Here is a 27,288-nt window from a genome sequence, read left to right as displayed (position 1 = left end):
CTGTACAGTGAGTTAGTATTGATTTTTGTGCTGGGTAGTGACTTGGCTTTCTGATTCCATTATTTTTCATTTTACTATGAAATATATATCCCTCAATTGACATCTGACTAACAATATATGGAAGTCATTTTATTTACCAATAATGTGTTTATTTAAAAAATCATCAAGTGCTAATGGATTTTTTCATGTTTACCATGTTAATGTGTTTTAAAATATCTTATTATTTTGATTCTCCCAATAACCTTATTATTTGTCTTTATTTTTACCTCTTGGCCGATGGCTACACGATACTGTATATGCACTGCATATAAACAATAACTAGTTTTAAGTCACATTTTTTCCAATCTTAAAATTGGTACAGGATTTTTAAATAACAAATTGACATGAGTAACTTAAGCTGAATTGAAAACAACGTGATGTATATTACTGATGTATTTTATTCTGCTTCCCAAAATGACAGAGTTATACATAAAACATACATTTGTGGACACTGATATTAGAATTTTGAATATGATGTAACTTAAAACGTTTTTATGTTTATTTTCAGACAGCATAGAGCTAAGCTAGTGTAAGGCTGAAAATGTAAATCTATGAATCTTTCAAATTTTAATTTAAATATCACTCTCACAACCCACAAAATGGTTCCCACATTGAAAGATAAAAGCTGTGTTGCTTTATTTTCGTATTGCAAGTAAAGCAAACTGGCTTTCTCCTATCTGCCTGTCACTTTGTTAGTTCTGAAGATAATATTCTTTTTTTCTCCAATCTTTCTCATTCTTGCCTTTATAATTTCTCCAATGGTATTTTGTCAAGTATACTGGCCCTTTAGCAGGTTTCTATGTAATACTTTTATTTGTATTAGGAGCTGTTCATATTTCCAAATTTAAAGCTACAAACATGACAAGCTTTAAACATCAAGTAGCTGTTTGTGAGTTCACCTCTGACATTTAATACTAATGATGTGCTTTGCAAATCCAAATGAGAGAATATGTTAGAGAAAAAAAAACAAAGAGTCCAACAATTGATACATATGAGATATCATCCTGAAGTCATAAATAATGTATTTTGGTTGGGAATTAGTGATTGTGAAATAATCCTACTGAAACTAATTAAGACCCATACAAATAAGTGTTGTTTTCATATTTACATTAAAGTTGGATCACTTGGAATGGTACCCATTGTGACTTTTCTCTGCTCTCTTAACACTGTTATACATGTAATTAATTTAAAAATCATCCACTGATATGGGATGTGTTGATAAATTAGCTGTGAAAAGAATCCTCTTTCATTTTACATGTTCAATTAGTAGTACGTTAAAATCCAGAGGAGCTTTTATTCTAAAGCATGTGGAACTATCTGCTCTTCCATGACACTCTGATAGTGCTTGCTTTTATGTAGGAAAATGTATTCTTCCAAAAATGGGAGTGTTGGCTGTGATGGCTGCTACTTCCAGCATTCCATGCATGATTTCTCACATGAGAAAAGACTGCTTACAGCTGTCAGAGAATCATCTTTGGAAGAGCTGTCTTTCCTATAAATAAACTCATGGTCACACAAGACTATATAATTATAAATTGTGATTAGCCAAAAGTTGAGCCAAAGATTTTGTTAGGCAATACTAATTTTATTGGATTTATGAAACCAAATTTCTCTTCATTTTCTTTATGTTTATCTCTACAGCAACATTTAAAGTTTTCAGGTTAAAGCTGCTGGAATGTAAAAATTATTTTGATGCAAATAACTCTACTTTCTTGTCAAACCATTTTTATAGTTGTTTCTTAGAAAATAAATCCAGCTATTATCCATGAAGTCTGAATCTCCAAATTTTCAAGTTCCTTAGCTGAGCATAAAATGGCTCCTAATTCAATTGTATATTCATATCAGCTTAGACCAAGAGTTTATACAGCAAGGGTGTGAACCATAATGTTAAATTTTTTTCTGCCCAGCTAGCATATGAAACTGCTAAAATACAAAAATACATAATACAAAAATATGAAATGACACATGCTTGTTGCTGATTATTAAAGCACTAACTGTTAAATCGACAAAACTAGAAACAGCTCAACCATTAATAGAGCATTAGTAGAAAAAATTATCATAAAGCTATAAAATAGAGTACTATGCAATTGTAAAATAGAATGAGGAACTCTCTCAGCTGCTATGGAGTGATAGTGAAGACATATTAAGTAAAAAAAAAAGCACAACACATAGGAGCGTGTTGTGTGCTAAATTTGTATAATCAAGAAGAGAATATGCATACTTATATTTTCGGAAATAAACAATGGAAGGATAAACCCAAACCTAATAAAATGATTACCTATGGACTCGGGGGAGAACTAGGGGCATAGGATAGGAAAGGAAGCCTTCTTATTATTAATTGTAATATTTGTCTCATTATTTTGAAACTAATATATAATCGCATATTAGAAAAACCAAATAAGTACGTTTTATCATATCATTAAGGCCTAAGATTTTTAGAGTAAAAGAAACAACATGCAAATATAAAATAAAAGACTTTTAAAATCCTACAGTCTTTAATTTGGTTGGTAGTATCAGCATGAACTCATTAATTTTTTCTTTCTAAAAATATGTGTTTAATATCCCACTCACCAAAAAGTTTCATGAGCAATGACAATCCAGTAACAATGAATATCACTAGTGCCCAGATTGTTGTCTGTAAATATTATTCCCCCACTAAAAGGAGTCTGGGCTCTTTGGAGAAATATTTAATTTTAGTTCTGGAACAGGATCTGTCTGAGATGATGCTGGAACATCTTATCATGTCTTAAGTCTAGGTATCATCTCAAAAGGATGCAGGAGCCAACATGAAGAGACTCCCACTATCCAAAGGTGAAACAATTTAAGCATCAAAATAGGAAAATTACTACCATGAACTGAAGTACATTAAATATATAAACATTCATGAATTCATACTGGCCATCTTTGGTCACCTTTGAACCAAAAATTGATAAAGAATCAAACATTTATTATGACTTTCCTGTGCAGGCTGTATTTCACAGTCACCAAATAGTCTATGAGGAAGCATTCATCATTATAGAAGAATCAGAACTAATAAATACAGGAATAATAATAGAATTAGAAAATCACCATTTTATAACCTTTAATGGTATAAGGGATCTAAGCAACAAACATTAATATTGATAAATTAATTGAATGAAAGATTGATGTAGAACTTTGTAAGGGGGTCAGGCTAACTCACTTCGGACTCAGCTATCAATCTTAACATCACTAGAAATGGGAGAAGTGCATCCTAATGTGATGTGATATGAATTGCACAGAACCACCTATGACATATTCTCGACCAAAACAAATTGAACCTAACTGTAATCAAGCCTCTCGGTCTAATTGCTGGTTTACACAAAATATAGGCGATAGAGGAACATGTTAAATGACTCCATAAGGATCCACATTCTGCATCCAGAATGTGAAAATATTTACAGGATAAATGATTCAAGATCCTCAATTAATAAATGGCAGTGAAAGAGAAGAGTGATGGATTGTAAGTGATAAGAAAGAGACTTAAGGTAATTATCAACCAAGAGCAATATGTAGACCTTGTTTGGATCCTTTTTCAAACAAACAACTATAGAAAGACAGACTTTTTTTAGACAATCAGTGAAAATTAAACATGGACTATGTAAATGAAAGGAGTTATCAATAATATTTTTAGGTGTGAAAATGCTATTGTAGTTGTTTTTTTCTAATTGTTATCTATTAGATATGCCTACAAAAATATATACTTAGGGGTAACATAGTATGATGTCTGGGATTTACGGGGTTTTTTGGTGTTTTTTTTTTTTGAGACAGGGTCTCACTGTGTCCAATAGGCTAGAGTGCAGTGGCATCATCACCATAGTTCACTGCAACCTCAAGCTCATGGCCTCAAGCAGTCCTCCTGCCTCAGCCTTCCAGGTAGCTGGAACTATAGGCATGCACCACCACACCCAGCTAATTTTTCTATTTTTTGTAAAGATAAAGTCTCACTTTTGCTCAGGCTGGTCTCAAACTCCTGGCCTCAAGTGATCCTCATGCGTCAGTTGCCCAAAGTGCTGGGATTACAGGCATGAGCCACTGCATCCAGCCTGGAATTTATTTTTAAATACTCTAAGTCCACCCAAAAAAATTGAGGTAGGGATAGATAGATTGAATATAATAAGAATAATAGAAAGTGAATGATTGTAGAAGCTGAGTGATGGGTACAGGCGGATTCAACTGTGATCTTATTCCTTTTATTAATGTATGCATTTTCATAATAAACTGTTAAAATAAAAGTTTAAAAGAGGCCTCACACCAGATTAGCCCAGATTAGCTGGAATCATTATACCAGTGCCTTCTCAGCAATGTTTTATATTTGGGGTATGAGTCTTACTTTGTAGGAAGGTTATATTTGTGGATCTTGGTGGGGAGGGAGTTTCTTGTTATAGCTTTTCTATAATGTCCTTTCATCCAGTTAAATATCATAAGTAGTAACATTTCTTCAAAGAAAGAAAGAACATTGTTTAGGTATAGTGCTGTTAACAGGCCTACACCAAAGTACACTGACATTATACTTTCTTTTTTAGACCAAGCCACCCTGGTAGAACAAGTCAAAAGAGTAAAAGAAATTGAAGCTATTGAAAGTGATTCTTTTGTTCAGCAGTCATTCAGATCAAGTAAAGAAGTCAAAAAGGTAAGTTTTCATCCAGGAATTATGAATAAACTTTTGGTTCCAACTGAAGAGATGCCTTATTAATGGATTTTACTTAAATGTAAGTGCTGCCCTTCATAGATGAGAGCTAGAGAGTGTCAGACATGTTATTGAGAGACAGAGAGAATTAATCAGTGAGAATTACCTTAAATTTAACTTAATTTAATAAAAATTATACTGCAAAAATATCTCTGATGTCATTTTTATTTTAAAATTTACCAAGAGGACAAAGTAAGATGTCAACATGATGGTTCTTTAACAATAATATGCATTTCATGAACATATACAGTTTTCTTATCAATTGTATACATCTACTTTTTGAAGTGACTTGCTAGAGAAAAGTTAGAAAAGAGCTTTAATGATAAAACTAATATCTCCATTCTTTGCCCAGATGGTTATCACTTATTCAACTCTAGTAAAAGGAGGTTTGATTGACATTTTATTTCTGTTGAATATTTCATGTATTCTTTCATTTATTAGTAGGCCTGCTTTTAGGAATTATATCCCTTGGGTAGGAAAAGGCATTCTAGAAAATACACATATTCTTTAATAATGTTCATATAACAAACACTTGGTTATAGTTATCACTTATTCTGAAATACTGTACATTTGTAAATGTATTATGGCTATATAATATCCTGCTGATGTATCCTGCTGAATGTATCGTAATTTATTTATTTTCCCCTCTGATATTAGATATTTAAGTAGTTGTAAGTTCAGAGATATTACATACATGTTTATTATCTTCTTTAAAAAATTTTCAAGATGGAGTTATTTGTTAAAGGTTAACATTGTTTATTTTAACAGGTTCCCAAAGTCACCCTCCAAAAACATTGTACCAATTCAAATTCCACCCAAAAGTGCAAGGAGATGTCTACCCCTCATACTGTAGTTAACACCAAATCCTATCAGACTTTTTCATGTTTACTGAGCTAATAGATAAAAATGGGTCTATTGTTTCATCAGCACTTCTTTTGTTATTAGTGAGATAAAAGTCATTTCAATTACCATGTACTTTAAAAAATAAGTCATTCAGGAAAAATGTATTGAGCATATGTTGCATGCCAGTCACAGGATTAGATATGCCTTGGATGATCCATGGTCCCTGTGTTGTCATTTCGTTGATTTCTTTTGAATATTTATAGTTTGCTACCACAAAGCCTAAAAAAGGAGAGCTGTGAAATGGACATTGATAAATACAATGGCCTATTTTATTTAATATCTTACTCATATATTGTAAGGCCATTCATATATCCTAATAGAATTACTGTAACTTAGCCGGGCGCGGTGGCTCACGCCTGTAATCCTAGCTCTCTGGGAGGCTGAGGCGGGCGGATTGCTCAAGGTCAGGAGTTCAAAACCAGCCTGAGCAAGAGCGAGACCCCGTCTCTACTATAAATAGAAAGAAATTAATTGGCCAACTGATATATATATATATAAAAAAAAAATTACTGTAACTTATTTTAAAATTCACTTTCCTAATATTTGCTTTCTGAAATTCAGCCTGGCTTCTCAGTTTTCATTGGACTCTCTTATGATAAACTAGTACTTTCTTTCTGTGGAAATGCTTTTTCCTCCATAGTCAATGCACTGGGTTTTCTTTTAAACAACTTTTTCCCATTTGGTACTAATTATTAATATTTCTCTTTAAACTTATTTTTAATTCAATGCCTCTCCTCCAGAAAAGAATGCGTTGAAAGGTAGGAAGTGGTGCCAGCAGGAGAGTTTGCTAAAAAGCCTCAGGAGATGGCATTTACCTTGGCGAATGTACAGTAGTGTAAAGTTTTAGCCCTCTAACACGGTACTTTTATTAGTCACTACACTTTGAAATGATCAGAAGAGCAGTGATGGACTAACAATGAATAAATTCACACTCTACTGAAATATAAAACAGAAGGACAGTTTATTACTTTAGAAAGTGATATCCCTTTCTATATTCTAAAATGTCTGTGTCTGCAATATAAGGCAAGGATTCAGGATACCCAAGAAGCTGAATTATTTATCAGGAGATTACTTAGCAAAGGGAGGTAAATTATCTTGAGGACTATTTCATCCAGATCATGGAGAAATATGATGGATTATCCCTAATACATAGCAAGGATTGAATAATAAATTACCATGACCCTAGTTTCAACAATTTTTTCTCCTGTACAGTTCTGCATACTTTGGTATAAAGTTCGTATCTCTGAAAAAGACCTTTTCATGCTAGTCACCCCTTCAGTTGGTACAGTCTTCCTTTAGCTGTGTTAATTCTGCTAATTAAGCTAGGGAGCTGTTACCAGGAAAGTGGCTATTACCAATGACATACTAGACACTGTATCTCCTGCAACACATATTGGTTTAACTAGTTTAGGACTCTGAAATTACATTTCTCTTGTCTGAATAGATGGATAATCTGATAGCCCTTGATATATCATTAACTTTAGAAACTAAGATACAGCTTATTTTAAAACTGTTGTCAAAAATAAGTTTAGTGTCAGTTATTCAACCCTAATATTATTGTATCTGTCAGATACCCAGAGAGTAAATAACTCTCTGCAACATGGTCTTTTGTTCTTACACTTGGAAGTGCATTTTTAAAGTATTGAATAATTTTTCCAAACCTCACCACCAGGTGGCAGTGCTACTCAAAGCCAGATGTTTGATAGTGGCCATGTTGAGGTTTTGTTTATCTCTTAGTTTTCTTCACTTAAAGAAACAATTAATGGTTCTTTCCACAAATTTTTAAATTACTCATTAAAGAAAACATTAATGTACTATGTAGATAAAAACAGAATGAGATTACTTGGTTTATATAATAGAATGCTATCTGTGTCACCTGAAGAAGTGGGATCCACATTTTGGCAATGAGAATAATAGCGCCCTGCATCTTTTTGAGGCAGTTCAACGTGGACAGCCAGTCTCCTAGCTAAGCCCTAGCACAGTATGGCTGCGATATGCAGAATGACATGCTCATGCAGTCTCTGTAAGGCAGTGTAGGCCACCAAAAATCCATGTCCTCAACCTCGTTGATTAGCATACTTCCCACTTTCCCCTATGCAGAATATTGGACTTTACTGTTAAATGTCTTCAGTTTTATAAAGGGTCAATAGAATATCACTTAGGACCATGAGCCTACTAGGCCCAGTGTGGGAGACATACAAATGTTTGAGACCTGAGGGGAAAAATGTTGGCTTCAAAATACTAATATAAGAAGAAAGCTGCCAAATCGAATTTAATAAACATGTCTTAAAATGTCTATAAAAATTAGTATTATGATTAACATTAACATCATTAATTGTAAGATTTGGTATTCATAAATATCTCCACACTTGAAAATAATTTGTAGAATAGATTTCTCTTACTTTGTAAGAATTCCTGAACACATATAATGACTGCCCAGATATCTAGCCTTCAAGGCCCATTTGTCTTCAAGAGTATAAATCTCTCCTATGGATGCAGACCAGCTCCTATTAGCATAAAAATTAAAAATTAGAGTATTTTTAATTGAATAAAATATTTTACATGCCTTAAAAAAAGTGAATCTTCACATCTTCAACTCTGAAATAGCTCAGAATTTGTCTCTTCTCAACTCTCCATGGCCACCACCCTCATCTTTGTCATCTCACTCTTTAGCTATTGTGGTAGCTAACTGATTGGTCTTCCTGTTTTTCGTTTTGCATTTCTGTGGTTCAGGACTCACACAGCAGCCAGAAAAATCTTTTTCAAAAACTAATTAGATTTCCACCACCTACCATCACACAATAACTGGTACCAAATTTGCCTTCCCACCATAAACAACTATAGAATTTGACAAGGTATGTGAGGCATTGTGTTCAAGTATAGAACAATAGGCAGTGCAGGACTGTATAGAACAAGAGGCAGTGCGGGATCCTTGAGAGAAGGGAAGCAAAAGGTGAGCACCACAATTACCCTGGCTTTCTACCTGGGAGCACTTTCAGGCTGTGGTGGTGGGAGATAATACCCAAGCAGAGTGGTGGGATAGCTAAGTTAAAGAAAAAAAAGACCCAAGTTCTGGGCTGCAATGTCCAGCTGTCCCTCACTGTGTAGCAGCTCCTCTGGCCTTGTTTCTGATCTTCAAACACACCAAGCTCTTCTCTCTTAGGATCTTTGTAGTCATGGTCCCCTCTGGCCAAAGCACTCTTCCTCTTCCTCTTCACATGCCCAGCTCCTTCTCATTCTTCAGGTCATAGATGTCACTTCCTGAGAGATGCTGTCCCTAGCCACCCAATCTAAAGTAGATGTTTTCCCTCCCTGATCTTTTCCCCTCCCTGATCCCCATCATTCTGTATGTCAGCACCTTATGTATTCCTTCATGTCACATGCTACAATTTGTGGTTATATATTTATTTTGGTATTTTTCTCTTATAATCTTTCATTTCCATCAGCAACATGTAATCTCCAGTTGGGACAGGGACCATATCTGTTTTATTCTTCCTTGGGTACCCAGTGCTTAGCAAGTAGTAGTGTTCAATAAATACTGGTTGTATAGGTGGATCTCCAATTCTAAAACAAATTAATCTAAGAAACGATTAACTAATTCATACATATCTTATTCTCTAGACATTTTTTCCAATTATATCTGTTTTGTTCTTCATTCAGAGAGGTGGATATTCAGAAGTAAATAAGTCAAAAGAAAATAGAAATTGAAAAACAATAGGTATAGAATGAATAACCATGCAAAAAGACTACATAGTAGAATTAATCTCCCATTCATCTTTTTTTTATTATTTTACCTTTTAATTTCAGCATCTTATGTAATCCATTTTATATCATCCCTGCAACCTTGCTGCTAATCAGTCACTTCCCTTGCCGCCTTCTTTCTCAGGGAAGAAGATATTGAAATTTACCTGAGTAAGCACTAAATAAGTTTTACTGATTAAGGAGCCTTCAAGGCAGCTATAATGATTTATTAGTCTTTGATCGCCAACACTTAGTATGGTACATGGCATATGGTGAATATTCAGTAAATGTGGGGAAAATTTAGTGTCTACAGTTTGCAAGATGGTATACAAAATCCTAGAGTTTTTGTTTTGTTTTGGTTTGGTTTTGCCAAAAATATGACATACCTTTTTTTCAAACTTTTATCTTTTAAATATTTTAAGTAACCTTAAAAGATAACCTTTGAATCCATCAACTGATGAATGGATAAATAAAATGTGGTAAATATCATATAATTGAACATTATTTGGAAATAAAGACTATGAAGTAATGATACATACTACAACCTGGATGACCATTAAAAACATTATGCTAAGTAAAAGAATCAATCATAAAAGACCACATATTGTACAATTCCTTTTGTATGAAATGTCCAGAATAGGCAAATCCATACAGAAAGTAGATTAGTGGTTGCCTAGGAAGGTTGGGAGAAATGGGGAGTGATTGCTAATGGGTAGAGAGTTTTGGGGAAGATGATAAAAATGCTCTAAAGTTGGTTCTGGTAATAGTTTCACAACTCTGTGGCTATGCTAAAAGCTATTTAATTATATTTTTTAAATGGATAAATTGTATGGTATGTGAATTCTATCTCAGTAAGGCTACTATTTTAAAAAAAAAAAAAATAAGATAACCTTTGAATTTATTTTTTATGCCTAAAGAGACCAACTAACTGTTAGAGATTTGTTGCAAGCTTATTTTGATTAATAGAATTTAGATATATGAAATATATTTATATATTTCAATAGTATAGACTCATAAGCACCAATTTCCTAAGAAAAATGTGTTGAACATAAGAAATGATAAACATATCCCAACATTTTTGTATTTGTTTGTTGTAGAAATAATTGTCATTCAATATTGAAGCTTCTTTTTGAGATGGCTATCATCTCAAAGGAAACTAAACAATTATTATTCAAAGTCAGAAATATTGTTACAGCAAAATTCTAGTATGTATTGTATCTTTCAGTCAGTGGAACCTACTGAAGTAAAACATGCAATCTCAACATCAGGACCAGCAACAGCAGTTGCTGATTCACCCAGTATTGAGAAAGAAATAGATGCGAGCAGCATCCCTACTGCTATCAAGTACCAAGATGACAATTCTCTGGCCCATCCAAATGTAAGATCCTTAAACCTTAAGAATATCAGTTGAAGTCTAGTTAACTGAAATTAATTCAAACTTTTGCCCTTTTGTGCTGACACCAAGAAGACCTTGGAGGAAATGGCTTCATATGTTCCTACTTGCCAAAAATAGGCAGCCGGCCCTGTTACATATATTTGAATCCAATATGGTACAACTCATGTTGCCTGACTTTTAGAAGTATTCTTTCTATGGTTAAGAAAAATAGGCAAAGAGAAGAGATTTTTAAAAATTCTGGGACTAAAAGTTCTAATTCTGGCTTAGCTCTAGTTTGTTCATTGACTGTGAGCATGTCACTCACATCATATTTTGCTGTCTTCTGTGAAATGGTGTAATTCCACTGTCTCAGAAAAGTTGTGGGAAATTAACTTCACACAAATACAAGGTGCAAAACTGTGCTGATGCTAGCTAGCCTTTTTACTCTAAGACTTTTCTAAGCATTATTAATTCCAAATAGAAGGTCTTTAATCAAGAAGACATCAAAAGTTAAATGTTATCCAAATCTTGTATTCAGAGATGCATTCTAAAAAGGTAATTTGTATGATATTAGGTCAGATGCAAGTGAACAGCAGGCAATAACATTTGTCCTTTTTCTTTTCTTATTTCAGTTATTTGTTGAGAAAGCTGATGCTGAAGAAAAGTGGTTCAAGAGGTTAATTGCGCTCCGACAAGAAAGACTAATGGGCAGTCCTGTAGCCTAAGAAATACACATGTTGTTAAATTGACAGTAACATTGGAAATTTAAGTTTTTAAATCCCAATATTAACTTTTTACTCATAAAAAGGATTTAGTTATTGTATTAGAAGGTAATCTCATTTCATTCTTCTCCCATATAGGCTTGAATATTTGTTGATTTGAACTAAATCGTATATTATAAATAAAACTAGTGTAAAATTTAAGAATGCATGGAAATGTTATACTGTTAATAAAGCTAATCATTAAAAAGTCAGTCTTAAAATAAGTGGTACACAGTAGTGGTTCTTAGTACAATTTAAAAAATGTCATGTTGTCATTTAAAGACACAATTTTGAGTAATCATGCATATGTAAGAATCAAATTATATGTTATAAATATGAGATTTCATTTTCCATGAATTATGAAACCATTTTTAAATCTTTTATTTCACCTTACTGCAAATTTTTAGGCACAATGAAAAGCACCCTAAACAGTCTAAGCAGAATGTGCATGTTAAACTTAAAGGAATAATATGTTTATTGAAAAAATTTCTTGGAACCTAAATAAATTGAGACGGGCTTCCACTGGGATGGTTGCTCCTTTGAAACATGTTAGCAAATCCCATCTCATTCTTTTAAAATCACATGTTCATGCTAGGTCTAACTAGTTGGCCAAATACCCATGATGGGGAAATCATTTCTGAGGAAAGTGGTAAGAACCCCAGCTTCAGTCTTGCTTAACCAACTACTATTCCCTGTGGAGAAAGCCAGCTAATTGTTGTTTTGATAGGGCTATCTACCATTGTAGAATATCTTGCTCTAGTAGCTAAATGGCAAATCAACTATGCATTCCATCCTGGACATGTCAGAGATAAGGACTTTTAGGCCTTGCTTTATAAAACTAGTTTTTAACAGCTGATATGAATATTTCCCTTTGCTATTTTATTCTGTTGTCCAGTCTCACTCTAATTTATTATACTTTCTATGAAGATTGTAGCTCAGAACACAAGATAAGCATGAAAAGTCCTTAAGACAGGATTAGCAACATATGGGTCATTTTAATGTCATCTCTTTTATATTTCTGCAACAGCTAAAATTCTAACCACTGTTGAAAATGAAAAATATAAAGAATTTACACTCAATTGCAGATGTTCTGGAAAAAAAGACTGATGATGAAATATTTGTTTTTATACATACATGTTTTCCTGTTTCAAATAGATGCTAATGGTTTTTTTTTAGCTATAAATAAAAGTGCCCAATATTAACTCAGATCTGTGTGGTTTTTAATACAGATATACCAAATTTTAGTGACTTTAAAGGAATTATTGTTTCTGAAATATGTTGTATTTCATTCTTTGCATAACTTATAAACTATAAAAATACTGTCACCTCTTAGAAAGTATATTTTAGTAGTCTGGGCAAGAATATGGGTTGTCATTTGGGCCACTCTTGATTATCCAGAGAATCTGGGCTAGGTAGTTTTCTCCATATGCTTGATCTTCCTTGTCTTCGAAAAAGCGAAGGCCAGGCGCAATGGGTCACGCCTGTAATCCTAGCACTCTGGGAGGCTGAGGCTGGAGGATCACTTGAGCTCAGGAGTTTGAGACCAGCCTATGCAAGAGCAAGACACCGTCTCTACTAAAAATAATAATAAAAAAAAATAGAAAGAAATTAGCTGGACAACTAAAAACATATAGAAAAAATGAGCTGGACATGGTGGTGCATGCCTGAAGTCCCAGCTGCTCGGGAGGCTGAGGCAGGAGAATTGCTTGAGCCCAGGAGTTTGAGGTTGCTGTGAGCTAGGCTGATGCCACAGCATTCTAGCCTGAGCAACAGAGTGAGACTCTGTCTCAAAAAAAAAAAAAAAAAAAAAAAAGAAAAGAAAAAATGAAAATATGGGCTGCTTTAATTATATTTAAAACCAGTGTTCCTCTGCTGCAGGTACCCCAAATACAGAAGCTTGAACTGCAATATATTTGTATTTTACAGCTAGCTAAATTTTTCGTAAAGAATAGAAAATCAAGTTTTTTTAAATGAACTAAGCTATGATCCCTGCAGGAACTCAATGACTACTTCCCTCCTTCCTGATTTTCAACATGATTCGCTCTGATATATTATTAACTTTGTTTACCTGCATTCCTATCAAAGACCACAATATTACCAGGCAAGCCAAATCAAATTTAATGAGAAAGACTTCACAGAATACTATCAAACATATTGCCAAACTCAAGCTAGGTGATGCATCCTGGTCTTCTTTAATATCCTCATATAATGAGGATATATAAAACAGAACAATCCCTTTCATGTCACTTGATTAATGATAATAATTTGGACTTACATGAGACCTTAAGTGTTTTTTGAAACATTGACTTGTTACAAAATGATGGATACTAATAATACAAGTTAGATTTTCATTTCTGACTACTGAAGCATTCTCAGGGAAAATGAAATAAAACTACTGTTTCTGGCACTCCCTAGTTATGAAGAGGCAGATACCTAAAGATCTGAGGACAGAACACTGAGTTATTCACCTACTTTGCTTCGGTATCCCAGCATGCGAAATGAGGATACTAATAGCAGACCTCCTTGCTTTGATTTTTCATTAAAATGACATAAAAGAAAGCCCTTCATAGAAAACCATACTCTTTATGCGAAGGGAACATTTTGACACAATAGACAATGAAATACGGAACCAATAGTTGCATAAGTAATGATCTGAAAAGCCACACTCCAGTTTTTCTTATGTGTGTTCTTGAACTGTCAAGGTCAGTAGTCCCCATCCCAGCTTTGTCCTCAGCCTCCCCTGATCTGCCAACACTGTAAGAAACCTTACTTGCTCTGTGGTTAGTGACTACTGTCTACTAACTTGAGGAGTCTCGGGTCTTCTGCACATTCATATTTACCCATTTATTCATTAACATTGTGTTAACAGGGGTCCTCAAACTTTTTAAACAGGGGCCAGTTCACTGTCCCTCATACCGTTGAAGGGCTGTTGGAGAGTGCGGTGCACTTTCCACACATGCGCACTGTGGGCCTGGGACGAGTCGGCTGCTAAGCAGGACAGGCAGCGGTGACAAAAACACCCATCGGGCTGGATAAATGTCCTCGGCAGGCCGTAGTTTGAGGACCCCTATGTCCTAGTTCATGCTGGGCACACTTGGGGAATCCACAGGTGAATCCAATGGGGATTCTGCCCTCAAGAGGCTGTTATAAAGCCCAGACATGTAAATGATGTAGGAGATATAATACTTAGTGGCATAGGAGAGGAGTTGGTTACAAAAGATCAGAGAAATTACTCTGAGTTAGAAAATTAAGGTAGGCTTCATGGAAGAAATCACAACTGAACTAAGACTTGAAGAAGGCAACCGGAGCCATAGGAATTCAAAGTCATCCATTTGCATGTTCTGTTAACTACTCTAGAAGGCTGCAACTGCTACAATTCCAACCTAAGAACAGAGTCCCCCTCATAAAGACCCAAGTGACCCTGCTCATTCAATCATATCAAAAGTCCAGGCAAAGTTTTAGGTTCCTGGTAATCCTCTGACTCTCTCTGACCATTTTTTTCTTTTGGCGGAAAATCACCTGAATAAGACAAGTCTTCATTTGGCCACAGGCTTTAACAATTCTGCATTAGTGCCACTTGTCAACCAAGATGACATGAGGTTCTGCAGTGATAGCCAAAAAGAGACTTTTGATGCCTCTAAGAAAGAAGTACATCTGCCAGTAAGGGCTTGCACAGCCAAGTGGACCGCTGTGTGTTCCCTGGTGCTCTTTGTTTTTCTACTCTGTGCTATTATGAGAAGCATTGTTTTGGAACTAAAGAATGCAATCCATTTACCTGTGATTAGGTCCCTTCCCCAATTTTCCTTTGGTTTGGCCATTAAGTGAAAATCTTTAAGTGAGCAAATAAAATAGTAACAAAAACTATAAATGAAGCAAGACAGGACATTTTTGGCCACTAAACTGTGGATGAGTTGATCTGCAATGTTTACAGCCATGTTATTTCTTCCTTTCCTTCTTTCCCTTACCCAAAATCCCATGTGAATATTACAAGAGATTTTAAACCAGCTCTTGACCATTATACTCTACTGCTACAATGCTTGGATCTGGATGACCTTTAAATGCCATCCTGTAAGCCTCACTGTTTGGAACTCCATTATAGAATAATGGAAAAGTTAGTCCTCTTGATAAGAAAAAACCTGAGTCTTTATAGTACAACAGGAATAAAAATGGATATAAGAAAGAACGAACACTTAGTAAATTCCATAATCATAACTTTTCATCATAGGGATGGACATTAATTAATATATTCAGCTCTATTTGGTGGAGTTTTTTCTAAATCAAAGAAAATGAAGCCATAATGTATTTCCAAGTTATTTTTGCTATCATTGTATCCCCAGAATCTGGCCCATTGCCTGACACAGAGAAGTTCTCAATAAATATTTTTTAATGAGGAAGAATTGATTTGCTCATCTCTAATGGTAAATCTATTTAGCAGCCTTGTTATTTAAATTGCTCAAGCTATTTGGAGCCCGTACAAAAATAAATAAATAAATTTTATAACCAAATTAGTTTGGTTTATCTGATTTATATCCCCAAATGTCTCAGCTGACAGAGGCCTTGGTTGTCATGGGGAAGTACAGAGTGTGTGGTGCCTTCTCTGTTGCATTAGGGACTAACAACAGTGGGGCTAGAGTTTGAGCAGGGATTTTATTAATGTTACATTGCCCAGACTTTTTTTCTAGTCTAATTTTTTCATTGTATAAATATTTCAAATGATGTAGATGTGGTCATTGAAAGTCCACCAACTAGCTCCTATGATTGCTCTCCTTCCAAAACTATAGGTCAGTTTTCAAAAATAAAAGCTACCAATATGGTAAGACAACACTTTAAACTCAACAATGTAACCGTTTTATTTTTAGGTCTGGAGAAGAACTGGCAAAATGATCCTGCTACAGTTCTCAAAGAGTGATGAACTGAGCTGACCCTCTCTTCCGAGCATCTTGTAACATGTTCCTCAGGCTTATGTCTCACAGTATAAAAAACTTAATATAGTACAGGTTTCCTTTATAATCTTTTAAAAAATGAACTGCTAAAATCCCATGTCTTGAGTAAAATCCAAGGCTGCAGTCTATTGCCTATATATGTTCCATGAAAATTATGTTATTAATATAAACCTAAAATGGAATTGAAAAACAATTGAGAAATAAATGTTTTCCAAATACCAGTACAATGGATTGAATGACCATATTACAGATTGGGTAGATTTTTAAAACTAGTTCTACAACTAGATCATTTATTTAGCCATCTTGTACATTTTCTCTTTCCTTTTTCTGCTATAGTAAGTTTAATTAACGTGGAGAAGGTAAGTAATATGATGACTAGTTTATTAGCAATTTGAAAAAATGATTTTCCTCAAAATGCTATGTATTTGAATCAGCTGCAGTCTAATTATGTGAGGTAAAGATAGGAGGTCATCCAAAATCATAATCTCTGATAAATATATTTTTCTTCATGTTTGAAATATCTTATAAAAGAAATTTTGTATCTACCTAGCATAGAGCATAAGTTAGCACCCCAAGCCCTCTGTTACTTAATAGCTGCTCCATCAAAAACACTTGAACCTTCAAGAAGAAATTCATTTTCACCTTAATACTTGTGCTCCTGCAACCACACTTGTGTTTTGAAGGTCATGTGACTCATTTTCAGCAAAGGTGCTCAGAGAATTTTAATGTGCCTTCTTTATAAGTAACAATAAGAGAAGAAAACAAGTGATTAGCAAATAGGTTATGGTTCACCACAGCCTAGAAAATGCCAAAGACTCAGTTTCTATTTGGGATCTTTAACTTGAAGTTCCAATTTTTAAATATTTTTATCTTGCTATAATAATTGCGCAGTGTGATTTCCAGGAGACACTGTTCTATTAATTTCTAACTCCTTTGGAAAGGTACTTACACAGACCTTAGAGATCTTCAAAAGTAAGAGTTATAAAAATATAATGCTTTTTCTCTTATTTTTTCAAAAATCTATTTTGGAATTACCACAATCTATGGCAGCAATCTGTGTTTACTAACAAAGGTAGCATAAATTTGAAATATATTTTTACATTAAGAGATTAAAAAAAAAACAAGCAATCTAAAGTTTAAATGTCATCAATGGGGATTTAAGTATTGGATTCCAGTTTAAATATGGAATTTGTAAATGAAATGTGATTGGCCACCATTTTACTAACCTAATTATCATTCTGCTAAGTACTTCATAATTTTCTCAATATTCATTTATATATGTTTTCTAAAAATTATATAACAAGTATTCCAACCAGCAAATGTCCACATATAATTTATTAAATCTGCTTATTTGCTAGCCTTATATAGATAGAGGAAACAGCCAGGTAAAAGGGTACATAAAATGAAAGTTATATCCTGAATTAAGCTTTTTCTTAAGTGATATCGTCCACATTTTTTGTGATTCGGATTTTGTTTAACTGAAAAATACTAAAAAACACAAAAGGAAAGGAAAGTCATCCCTACACAACCAGCTCTGGAATGTAAACACAGTCTGCTCCTCCTGCGGCTGCTTGCATCTCTCCTGGCAGGGTGACCATTCCGAACAATTCTTCCCAACTTTGCACTGTGCCTAAATAAATATAACTGTATCAAGATATTTACACACAGGCTTGCTTTTTAGACCATGAAAACATATCGGGAACCAGGAGAAAATTATTGTTCTGCATTTACGTTTTTCCTCATTCTTTTTAATGGCTGCCTAGATTCCTAAATATGGAATTGCTGGACCATAGGGTATGCACCTTCACATTTAAACTAGTAAACAATAAATGAACAACAACAAATTTTCAAATTGGATGATTTCATGCAAATGAAATCTCCTCTTTAAACCACTTAAGAACAAAAAAGTCATTTTGTAATTAGGATAAATTGTATGTATGCTCGGACTCCCCATCTTCCTTTCAGAATCACTCTTCACTCTTCTTTTCCCTGCAGTGTCCCAGGAGGCTGACCCTTACACACTACCCTGCCCAGTTTCCCTTGCCCTCTGGCTTCTGGGTGGGCCCAGTTTCCCTTCCTCTGGCTTCTGGGTGGGTTCAGCAGATAGGAGGCAGTAACAGGAAATCAAAGGAAAGGAGAAGAGAGAATTGGGTATCTGTGCCTCTGCTGGGCATGTTTGTGTGGCTGCTTTCCAAAGGCTACTCTTGTAGTCTAGCCCCTCTCGAGGATACAGCTCTCACTGTATCTCACTTATATTAACAACTCCCGCATCATGCCTCTTCAGACGTAGGGGCTGAAACAGTTTTCTGTAGGTACTACTCCCTAACTGACCCCTTAACCCTGCCCACATCTGTATATAATGACTTCATTAACTTAGAGTGTGTCATCTGTCTCCTGCTGGGACCGAAGCTGATTAAATTATCTTCGAGAGCAGTGTGTCACTTAGGTTCAATTAAGTACATCGATTAGCTTTGCTTTCATAAACAATAACACAACAGCAACAAACAGTGACTTAAATAAGAAAAACATTTATTTCTCACTCAAGTGAAAACCATTTAAAGGTAGATATGGTGGTTCCATATGTTAGGGACCCTGGCTCTTGTTAAACAGTTCTCCGTAGGTACCTTTCACCATGTGGTTCAAGATAGCTGCTGAAGCTCTTGCCATTCTGCCCGCATTCCAGGCAGCATGAAGGATGCACTCCCTCCCTTTTAAGGAGATTCAGAAGTTAAAATTAAAGGAGACTTGTAAATTTACACTTCATGGACTAGAACTTAATCAACTAACTGCTCTCCTATTGTATGAGAGATTTGGAAATCTAGTATTTCAGTTCATCCATAGCAGAAAATATCTTGATAATTATGAATCATAAGAAAATATTTCCTTAAAAAATAGTAAAATCCTGAAAAAGAACCTAGCTACATAGCACATCTACCCATTCAAATATCGTTACCTCATGGAATACTGCTGGGTGGCATAATCCGTTTCTCAGTTCTAAGGCTACTAAACAAGCACCCTTTTCATGAAGTTATCTTAAGCAGTAACAGCAATGGTTTTATGTACAAACATTTCAAACATGGAGTAAGTGACATTTAGACCCTGATAAGTCCTAATTACCATTGCGCCTCAGCTCTCTATTCCAGGCCACTGTAAGTCAGTTAAGAGTAGTTCTCTGAAGCAAAGTGTGTCCCATTTAGAGAAATCTGGCATGAATGTTTCAGCTTGACTTCATGTCATAATGGTACGATCTCTCGAGGTGAGGGTCCAGGGGAAAGGAGGCAACAAATCATCGATTTAACTCTGGTACCTGATCACCTCCTTTCCAATTTGAGTAGTTTCTTTGTCTTTACGCAACTAAGTATTTCTTCCTTTAAAGAAAAAAAAAAGACCCTTTTATACATCTTATAGTCTTAACACATGGAAAATGCTTAATTCCATTCTAATTCTACATTTACCAACCAATCTTTGATCTATGATTTCTTTTTCCACCAGCAGGGTCTTCCTGTCAACAAAATTTTTAATTTACTAAGGATTGAATTAAGCAGGTGCATGAACTCATGTAAATGAAGCAATAAATCTGAATTTTTTCAGCCTGCGCTTGGTCCTGAAGAGCCGGTGGGGGACCGGCAGCCTCAAGGCCCCATGCAGCGCTCCATGTCCCCAAGTGTGGCTCCTCGACCGAATCCAAACTGCACAGAACAAATCTCTTTATTAAAAGGATTTTTTTCTGTGAAGTTTGAATTCAGTAAAAAGGCCACACTCAAGGATCCAGAAGGCCACATATGGCCACCAGGCTGCAGGTTCCTCACCCCTGAAGGGAAATGAGAAGCGCAGTCTGGCTCTCTCTGTTCTTGGGAGAAAAGGTTGAAAAGGGTCTGCTGATGCTTCTGCTCTTCCCTGGCCAACTTATCAATCTAGCAGATGAGCTAGAAATTAGGGGCAGAAACCTCAGCTAGTAACAGAGAAACATTTGCCTGGAGCATCCTCTTGTTTATATTTCTGGGAACCAAATGGATCATCAGGAAGCAGCTAGACAGAAAGTGGGTCCAAAAAGTGAGATAGATGAGAACCCCAACTCCAACATTAAGCCACAAGTAAAAATGTTTAGTAGAATATTTGTTATCCTCTGTGATGACTTTAAAACCTGTCTGCAAATTCTTTTTCCTTTGAGAGGTGGGGGTCTATATCCCCTTACTTGAATCTAGATCAATCTCAGTGACTTGCTCATACCAACAGAATTCATTGGAAGTGGCACAGCATAATTTCCCAAGCTAGTTCAGGAAAGGCTTATGCCTAATTCTCTTGGGATACTCACCCCTGGAGCCCTGAATTGCCATATAAGATGACCAACTACCTTGGGGCTGCCACATTGTGAGAAAACCCAAGCACTATGCAATGTCCACATGTTGGAGTTCTGGCTAACAGTTGCAGCTGAATTCCTAGCCAACAACCAGCATCAACCACCAGACATGCGAGTGAAGACTCCTCTAGCCACACAGTCTTCCCAGCTGGGGCCCTAGAGATAATCCATCTTCGCTTCCCTGTCTAGATTTCTTACCCACAGAATCCGTGAGCATAATAAAATGGCTCTTTTATACAACAAAGTTTTGGGGTGGTTTGCTACACAGCAACTGTAAGCAAAACACCAACTCTATTGAGTCATTGAAAATCTGGTTGAACTACATACTAATAAATATTGATGCTTATTTGAAGGTATGCTTAAAGCTGAGTGATTAGTAGGGAGGCTGCATGGCATGGTGCTATGAATGTGAACTATTGAGTTAAACCACAATTTTGAGGCCAGGTTCAGTGGCTCACATCTATGATCTTAGCACTCTGGGAGGCTGAGGTGGGAGGATCACTTGAGGCCAGGAGTTCAAAATCAGCCTGAACAATACAGTGAGATTCCCCCCTCTACAAAAAAAAAAAAAAAAAAAAATTGAAAAATTAGCTGGGTTTGTTGGTGCAAGGCTGTGGTCCTAGCTGCTTGGGAGGCTGGGGCAAGAGAATCGCTTGATCCCAGAAGTTTGAAGTGCAGTGAACTGTGATGACGTCACTGCACTCTAGCCCAGGCAACAAAGCGAGATACTGTCTCAAAAACAAAAAATCCATCAATTTTGGCAAGTTACCTCCTGAGCCTCCATTTCCCGATCTAGTAAACAGGAGCAGTGATTTCTATCATGCAGAACTCCCATGTGGATTAGAGTTGATGTGTATAAAACACTTAGCACAATGTCTAGCAAAAAAGCAGGACTAAGAAAAAATAGTTACAAATAGCAATACTATAATTTTCTGATTTTATGTTCCCTCTCATTTTGCTTCTCAGATGAATTTACTTTATTCTCTTATGAGTGATTTCCTTATGCTATGGACAGACATACCTCTAAGAGTATTTGGATTTAATAATAAATATAATTAGAAAATGAGAGTGCCATGAAAAACAAATACAGGGTTATTTAGTGCCTTTAGCTGGAAATCGGCATGTCCTACAAAGCTGACTGCCATGAGTAAGATTGAATGAGCCATGATCATGAAAATGGCAGAGAATTAAGAAAGAAAATTAATTCCCAAAGGAAATCACTGTAGATCTCATTATTTCAGGAATAACCTACCTTAGGACTTTAATTAAAAATAATATTTATTCAAAATAAATGAGTGCTGGCAGGTTTCTGTAGAATCCATAATCTTGGTTATGCTAAATCTTCTTATATTAAGGCAGAAATCATTAATCTCATTTGAGATGCCCTCCAGTCTGACAGCCCTTATAGCACTGGGGCAATTTCTTGCAGAAGCCTTTTTATCTTCACAAAAGAGTTATAACTTATGCAGGTACCTAATGTAAAAAGGTCTGGGCAATTAGAGACATCACTCTGAGATCTACACTGGCACTTTATCATGTTAGCAAGCATCTCATAATGAATTTGTTCTCAAAAGGAGGCCCATATCTCAACATTGCCATCAAATTAACAGCGGTTATTTTACTATTTTATTTATTTATTCCTGCTAGTCTTTGTTCCAGAAAAGCATCAGGTGTTTTATCAAAATTAATAAAATGTGACCAGATAAAATAAAAAGTTCAGCAAGTCAATGGAGAATATGCAAAAAAAGAAAGAATGAGAGTCGTAAAGGTAAAACGTTAAAAGGAATGAGGTTAATATCCGAAATGCATACTGTAAAGTTCAGTGAAGTCATACTTTCAAGTTTTCCAGCTGATTTTTGGATCATATTTCAAGTCTTATATAATGATTAACTTTGAGAATTTTGTTCTGTGCCTATTCTGATGATTTTTGAATGAGTTACTGGGTTAAATAGTGCCCTCTCCCAAAATGCACGTCCACCTGTAAACTGTTGAATGTGAACTTATTTGGAAATAGTATCTTTGCAGATGTGATCAAGTTTAAATGAGGTCATACTGGGTCAGAATGACTGGTGTCTTTATAAGGAGAAGGAGATTTGTATTCAGAGATACATGGGGGAGAAGGCCACGTGATGATGAAGGCAGAAATTGGAGTGATAGAGGGGCAAATCAAGGAACACCGAGAACTGTCAGCAGCCATGAGAAGCTAGGAAGAGACAAAGAAAGATTCTTCCCTACACCCTTCCGAGGGAGCATATAGCTTGATGACACACTTTTAACCTTCAGAACTGTGAAAAAATAAATTTGTGTTGTTTTAGGCCACCAGGTTATGGTACTCTTTTACCCCAGCCCTAAGAAACTAAAAAACACGTAAACATTCCTTTTCCTAAGAACCTGGAGTACATGTTCAGTACAAATATAAAGGTTTGGAGGGGAAAAAATAAGGCCAGAGAAATAATTCCCTAAAAATGTTGCCTAATAAGCTTTTTGTTTAACACCTATGACTCCCCTGGCTGCCTGGTGATAAAACAAGTAATATGTAAACAAATGACTAACATTAAGAGAAAAAAAAATCTTAGAAGCAACCAATCACATTGAGTTTAACAGATTGTTTTTACACAGATACATGGGGCTTTTGATATTTTATTGCATGCATTATTAGAGTCTATTTTTGCCAAAGCTATACAGGGAGGACTGTCTTCAATAAATAAAAAATTGAAAGATGAGCATTTTAGAGCAGAGGCCAAGAGGATTTCGATCTGCTTTAAGACTGACTAAAGAGAATTAAAAGGTAATATAATACCCAGAACTTGATAAACATGTGCTAAACTTTTGCAGCCCAGATGGAAAATTAGTCTGTAATCTAAATATCCTGCAGAAATAAAACTACTGCCTCATGGCCCTGAACTTTTAAAAGATGAACCTTCAGTGATGTGGTTAGTAAGTGGTGTCCACTCACAAAGGCCTACTGCTGGGAGTCAGGGCGCTTCGTTTCTGAGTTTTCACAACACGAAACCTGCCATCACATAGTTTTGAGTTACACTCAGACGATAATATATGGATGTCACTCGGCTCATGTGTCTCTTTCATGCCATGAAAACTCACACTCTAAGTAACTAGATCTAAGGCTTGTAGCCTGTGGGGCAGATTCAGACCAGAGATTTGTTTTGTTTGGCCTGCTCAGGTATTTTGTTTTTAATTAATCGTGAACTTAGAAAACTTAGGAGATTTCATGTAAATGTCCATATTATCAGTAGGCATGCATTTCTGCAGGGCGGTCATCTGGAGCTGAGCAGCAGCACTCCCTTTGCTGCAGTCTAGCCCCCTGCAGCACCCGCGGTGCCCACCACTCCAAGTCCCCAAGGCTACCCAGCACGGGGATAAGAGTGGGGCTTCTCTGGCTGGCTGTGTAACCTTGAACAAATGGTGCCTCTTCTCTGAACTTTAGTTTCCTCTTGTGTAAAATGGACACAATCATAGTGTTTATCTCGTTAGATTATTTGGGGGATTAAGGGAGTTAAAATTTGTAAAGCACTTAGAGCATTGCATAGCACACAGTACTAACCCAGTAAATGCTAGTTGGTGTTATTTTGATTATTATTAATTTTTATTCTTGTTATCTTACCGAGCCCACTTCCCTAACATTTTTACTTGCCTAGTCCCCATTGGTGCTTGCATTCTTGACTCAGCCCTAGGTAAAGCCCCACCTTCAACTGGAGGTGGAGAAGACAGCCAGTTCTGTATGTATTAGGCAGTGGGGCCAACAAAGCATATACTGGTGGGGCCAACCAGTGTACTGGGTTAGAGCCAAGATTCTACAGCTAAACAGCCAGGGCTCCAATACCAACTCTGCTACTTCCCAGCAATATAGACTTAGGCAAATTACTTAACTCTCTAAAGCCATGTTAGCATCTGTAAAATAGGAATGGAACTTCTGTGAATCAATGTGCCTACTACATAGGTTTAGCTTTTATTATTAACACATACTAGACCACAGCATTCTCCTGCCCACCAGCAACCTCAGGCCTCAGCCACCTTCGTTTCTCCCAACAGGCTGCCAGTGCCGTTGAGCAGTATGAGCCTGGCCAGAGGCTGTGTCCCCAGAGATTTCTAGGTCTGATGGAGATAGTAATATGAATTTGTAGGAAATCAGCTTGGAGCCACTCATTCTTAACTCTCTGTTTCCTTTTTATCTTGTGACCCCAAAATATATATCAAAAATAGTGTTAAAACTTGCATTGGCCTTGTAATGACAATTGTATCTTTGCCAGCTTCTGGAAATAAAAACAATTCTTTTAAGATTATTTCTACCAGTTCAAATATTAAAGGTATTGAAGCATATGACAAAGGGATGAAAGCTTTCTAGGTCCTTAATATTTTCCAAAATAATTCCCTTGTCCCTTGTGCAGACTTAGATTGCCTTGGCAGTGGGGCCTTTACACACAGCTTGAACTCTCTCCAAATCTTATCAAGGCTTTAAAAGTAACTCTAAAAATAACACTTTAGACAGCCACATTAAACCATTCCTGAGAACAGATGACCTCAACAGTATTTCCTGAGGAGTACTTTCTACTATTCAACTTGTTTTAGCCTCTATAACTCTAAGATTTTTCATTTTAAAAGAAGCAACAAAGTGCTTCTTCTGTACACAAAAAAGAGAATAGCAAATGTCAAAGTGTTGACCCAGAAGAAAAATCCTCCTTATGAAATTATTCTCTGTAGAAAATCTCAAAGATGATAAAGATTCAAGAATAGCTAAATGTTAAGTTGATTTTTGTTTTTGTTTTGTTATTTCAGCATATTACAGGGGTACAGATGTCTAGGTTACATTTATTGCCTTTGCCCCACCCTAGTCAGAGCTTCAAGCATGTCCATCCCTGAGACGGTGCTCACTGCACCCATTAGGTGTGAATATACCCATCCCCTCCTCCCCACTCCCAGCCCATCAATACATGTGTGGATTAATAAAATGTGCTATATGTATACCATGGAGTTATACTCAGCCACAAAATATAATGGTGATCTAGCACCTCTTGTATTAGAGCTGGAGCTCATTCTACAAAATGAAGTATCACAAAAATGTTAAGTTGATTTTTAGAACTAATCAAGAAATGAACAAGCATAGTCACAGCAGCCTTATTTTTAAAAGCAAAAAAAAAAAAAAAGAACAATTCAAAAATCCATCAGCAGTAGATAGATAAATTACTTATGGTAAATCTAGAATAAATACTACACAGCGACAAAAAAGAATAAACTACTGGCACATGCAACAACATGGATGAATTTTGCAGACATAATGTTATGTGAAAGAAGCGAATCTCATAACACTGGTTATCCTCAAGGAATATGAATGGGGAAGAAGCACAAGGGAATGTTCTGGGGTATTGGTAAGGCTTTATAACCTGGGTGGTGTTACATTTTACACATATGTAAAAATGTATTGTGCTATACACTTAAGAGTAGTGGACTTTACCATGTTTAAATTATATCTCAATAAAAAAGTAAACTAAAAAAACTGATCAGGCTTTGGATATGAACTTTCTTTCCTCAATTACACATGACTTCATTATGGGGTGTGTGGTTGTCACCAATAAAAAAAATAGTATAACATATTTGTATTTTATATTGCCTTTTATATTTGCCTGTATTTTATTCATTGAATAATAGTTTCGTTGTTGTTTGTTTTTCAGGAAAATTCAAAAAATTTTATGTTTTTAAACCAAACAACCTGTGTCAAAGCTTGGACAGCTTCACATTTATTTAATTCCACACCATCAAGTCCTTTTTCATTGTCATGAGAGTTAGCTATGGGTGTAAAAATGGCCTTTGAAATGATCAGGATCTACATAAGAATCCCTATTCTACCAATCCCTGCAAGAAGCCCACATCTAGATAAACCACGCTAGCTAGAAATCATTTCTCCTCCCTGAACCTCTGTGTTCTCATCTCCAAAGTGGAGATGATGTCTCCATTACAGAGCTATTGAGAGAATTAGTTGGGATAAAGTTTATGAAACTCTTGGTAGATACTTTTTAAGTGGGAACTATTACTGAATGGAAGTGAGTGCTTATCTAAATCATTATTGTAAAAAGATCTTAAGTATCCAAGCCTCAAAGATTTACATCAAAGAAATGCAGGAAAGGGCAAAACTTTTGTCTATATTTATTATATTAACAACGGTATAATCTTTGGCTCAGCCCTGACCCAACAGCAGGTCTTGACTTCCTCCCCTGCTTATTTTGGCATCCTCACCCCCTCTGGGCATACATCACCAGAACAAAGCATTGCTGCTCCCCTGCAAACTTCTTCGCTATGGGTGTGACCGAATGCTTGGACGGGACTCCAGGGCCTGGAGCCTCAGCTTCTGTCCCCAAGAGCCTGCTTATAGCATCTGTCCGCAAAGATCTCTTGCTATCAACTACCTCTCTGTTCTCCACCGAATGTGATATTTGCTCAATAGT

General features: G+C 35.9%; 1 protein-coding gene across 2 annotated transcripts in view; it reads left to right on the top strand.

The window, feature by feature from the left end:
• RSRC1 (arginine and serine rich coiled-coil 1) overlaps window positions 1–12,733 on the top strand; it is a 412,093-nt gene extending 399,360 nt beyond the window's left edge. For both annotated transcript variants that reach the window (XM_076004375.1, XM_012739769.3), the window contains exons 8-10: window positions 4,584–4,690; window positions 10,617–10,769; window positions 11,399–12,733. In XM_076004375.1, coding sequence (XP_075860490.1) covers window positions 4,584–4,690; window positions 10,617–10,769; window positions 11,399–11,491 — 353 coding nt within the window. In that variant the 3' untranslated portion in view covers window positions 11,492–12,733. The remainder of the gene's footprint in view (window positions 1–4,583; window positions 4,691–10,616; window positions 10,770–11,398) is intronic.
• Window positions 12,734–27,288: the final 14,555 nt, after the last annotated feature.

Source organism: Microcebus murinus, chromosome 1 (assembly GCF_040939455.1).
Source record: "Microcebus murinus isolate Inina chromosome 1, M.murinus_Inina_mat1.0, whole genome shotgun sequence".
In the NCBI taxonomy this organism is placed as follows: domain Eukaryota; kingdom Metazoa; phylum Chordata; class Mammalia; order Primates; family Cheirogaleidae; genus Microcebus; species Microcebus murinus.
This window is presented reverse-complemented; position numbering and strand designations above follow the sequence as displayed.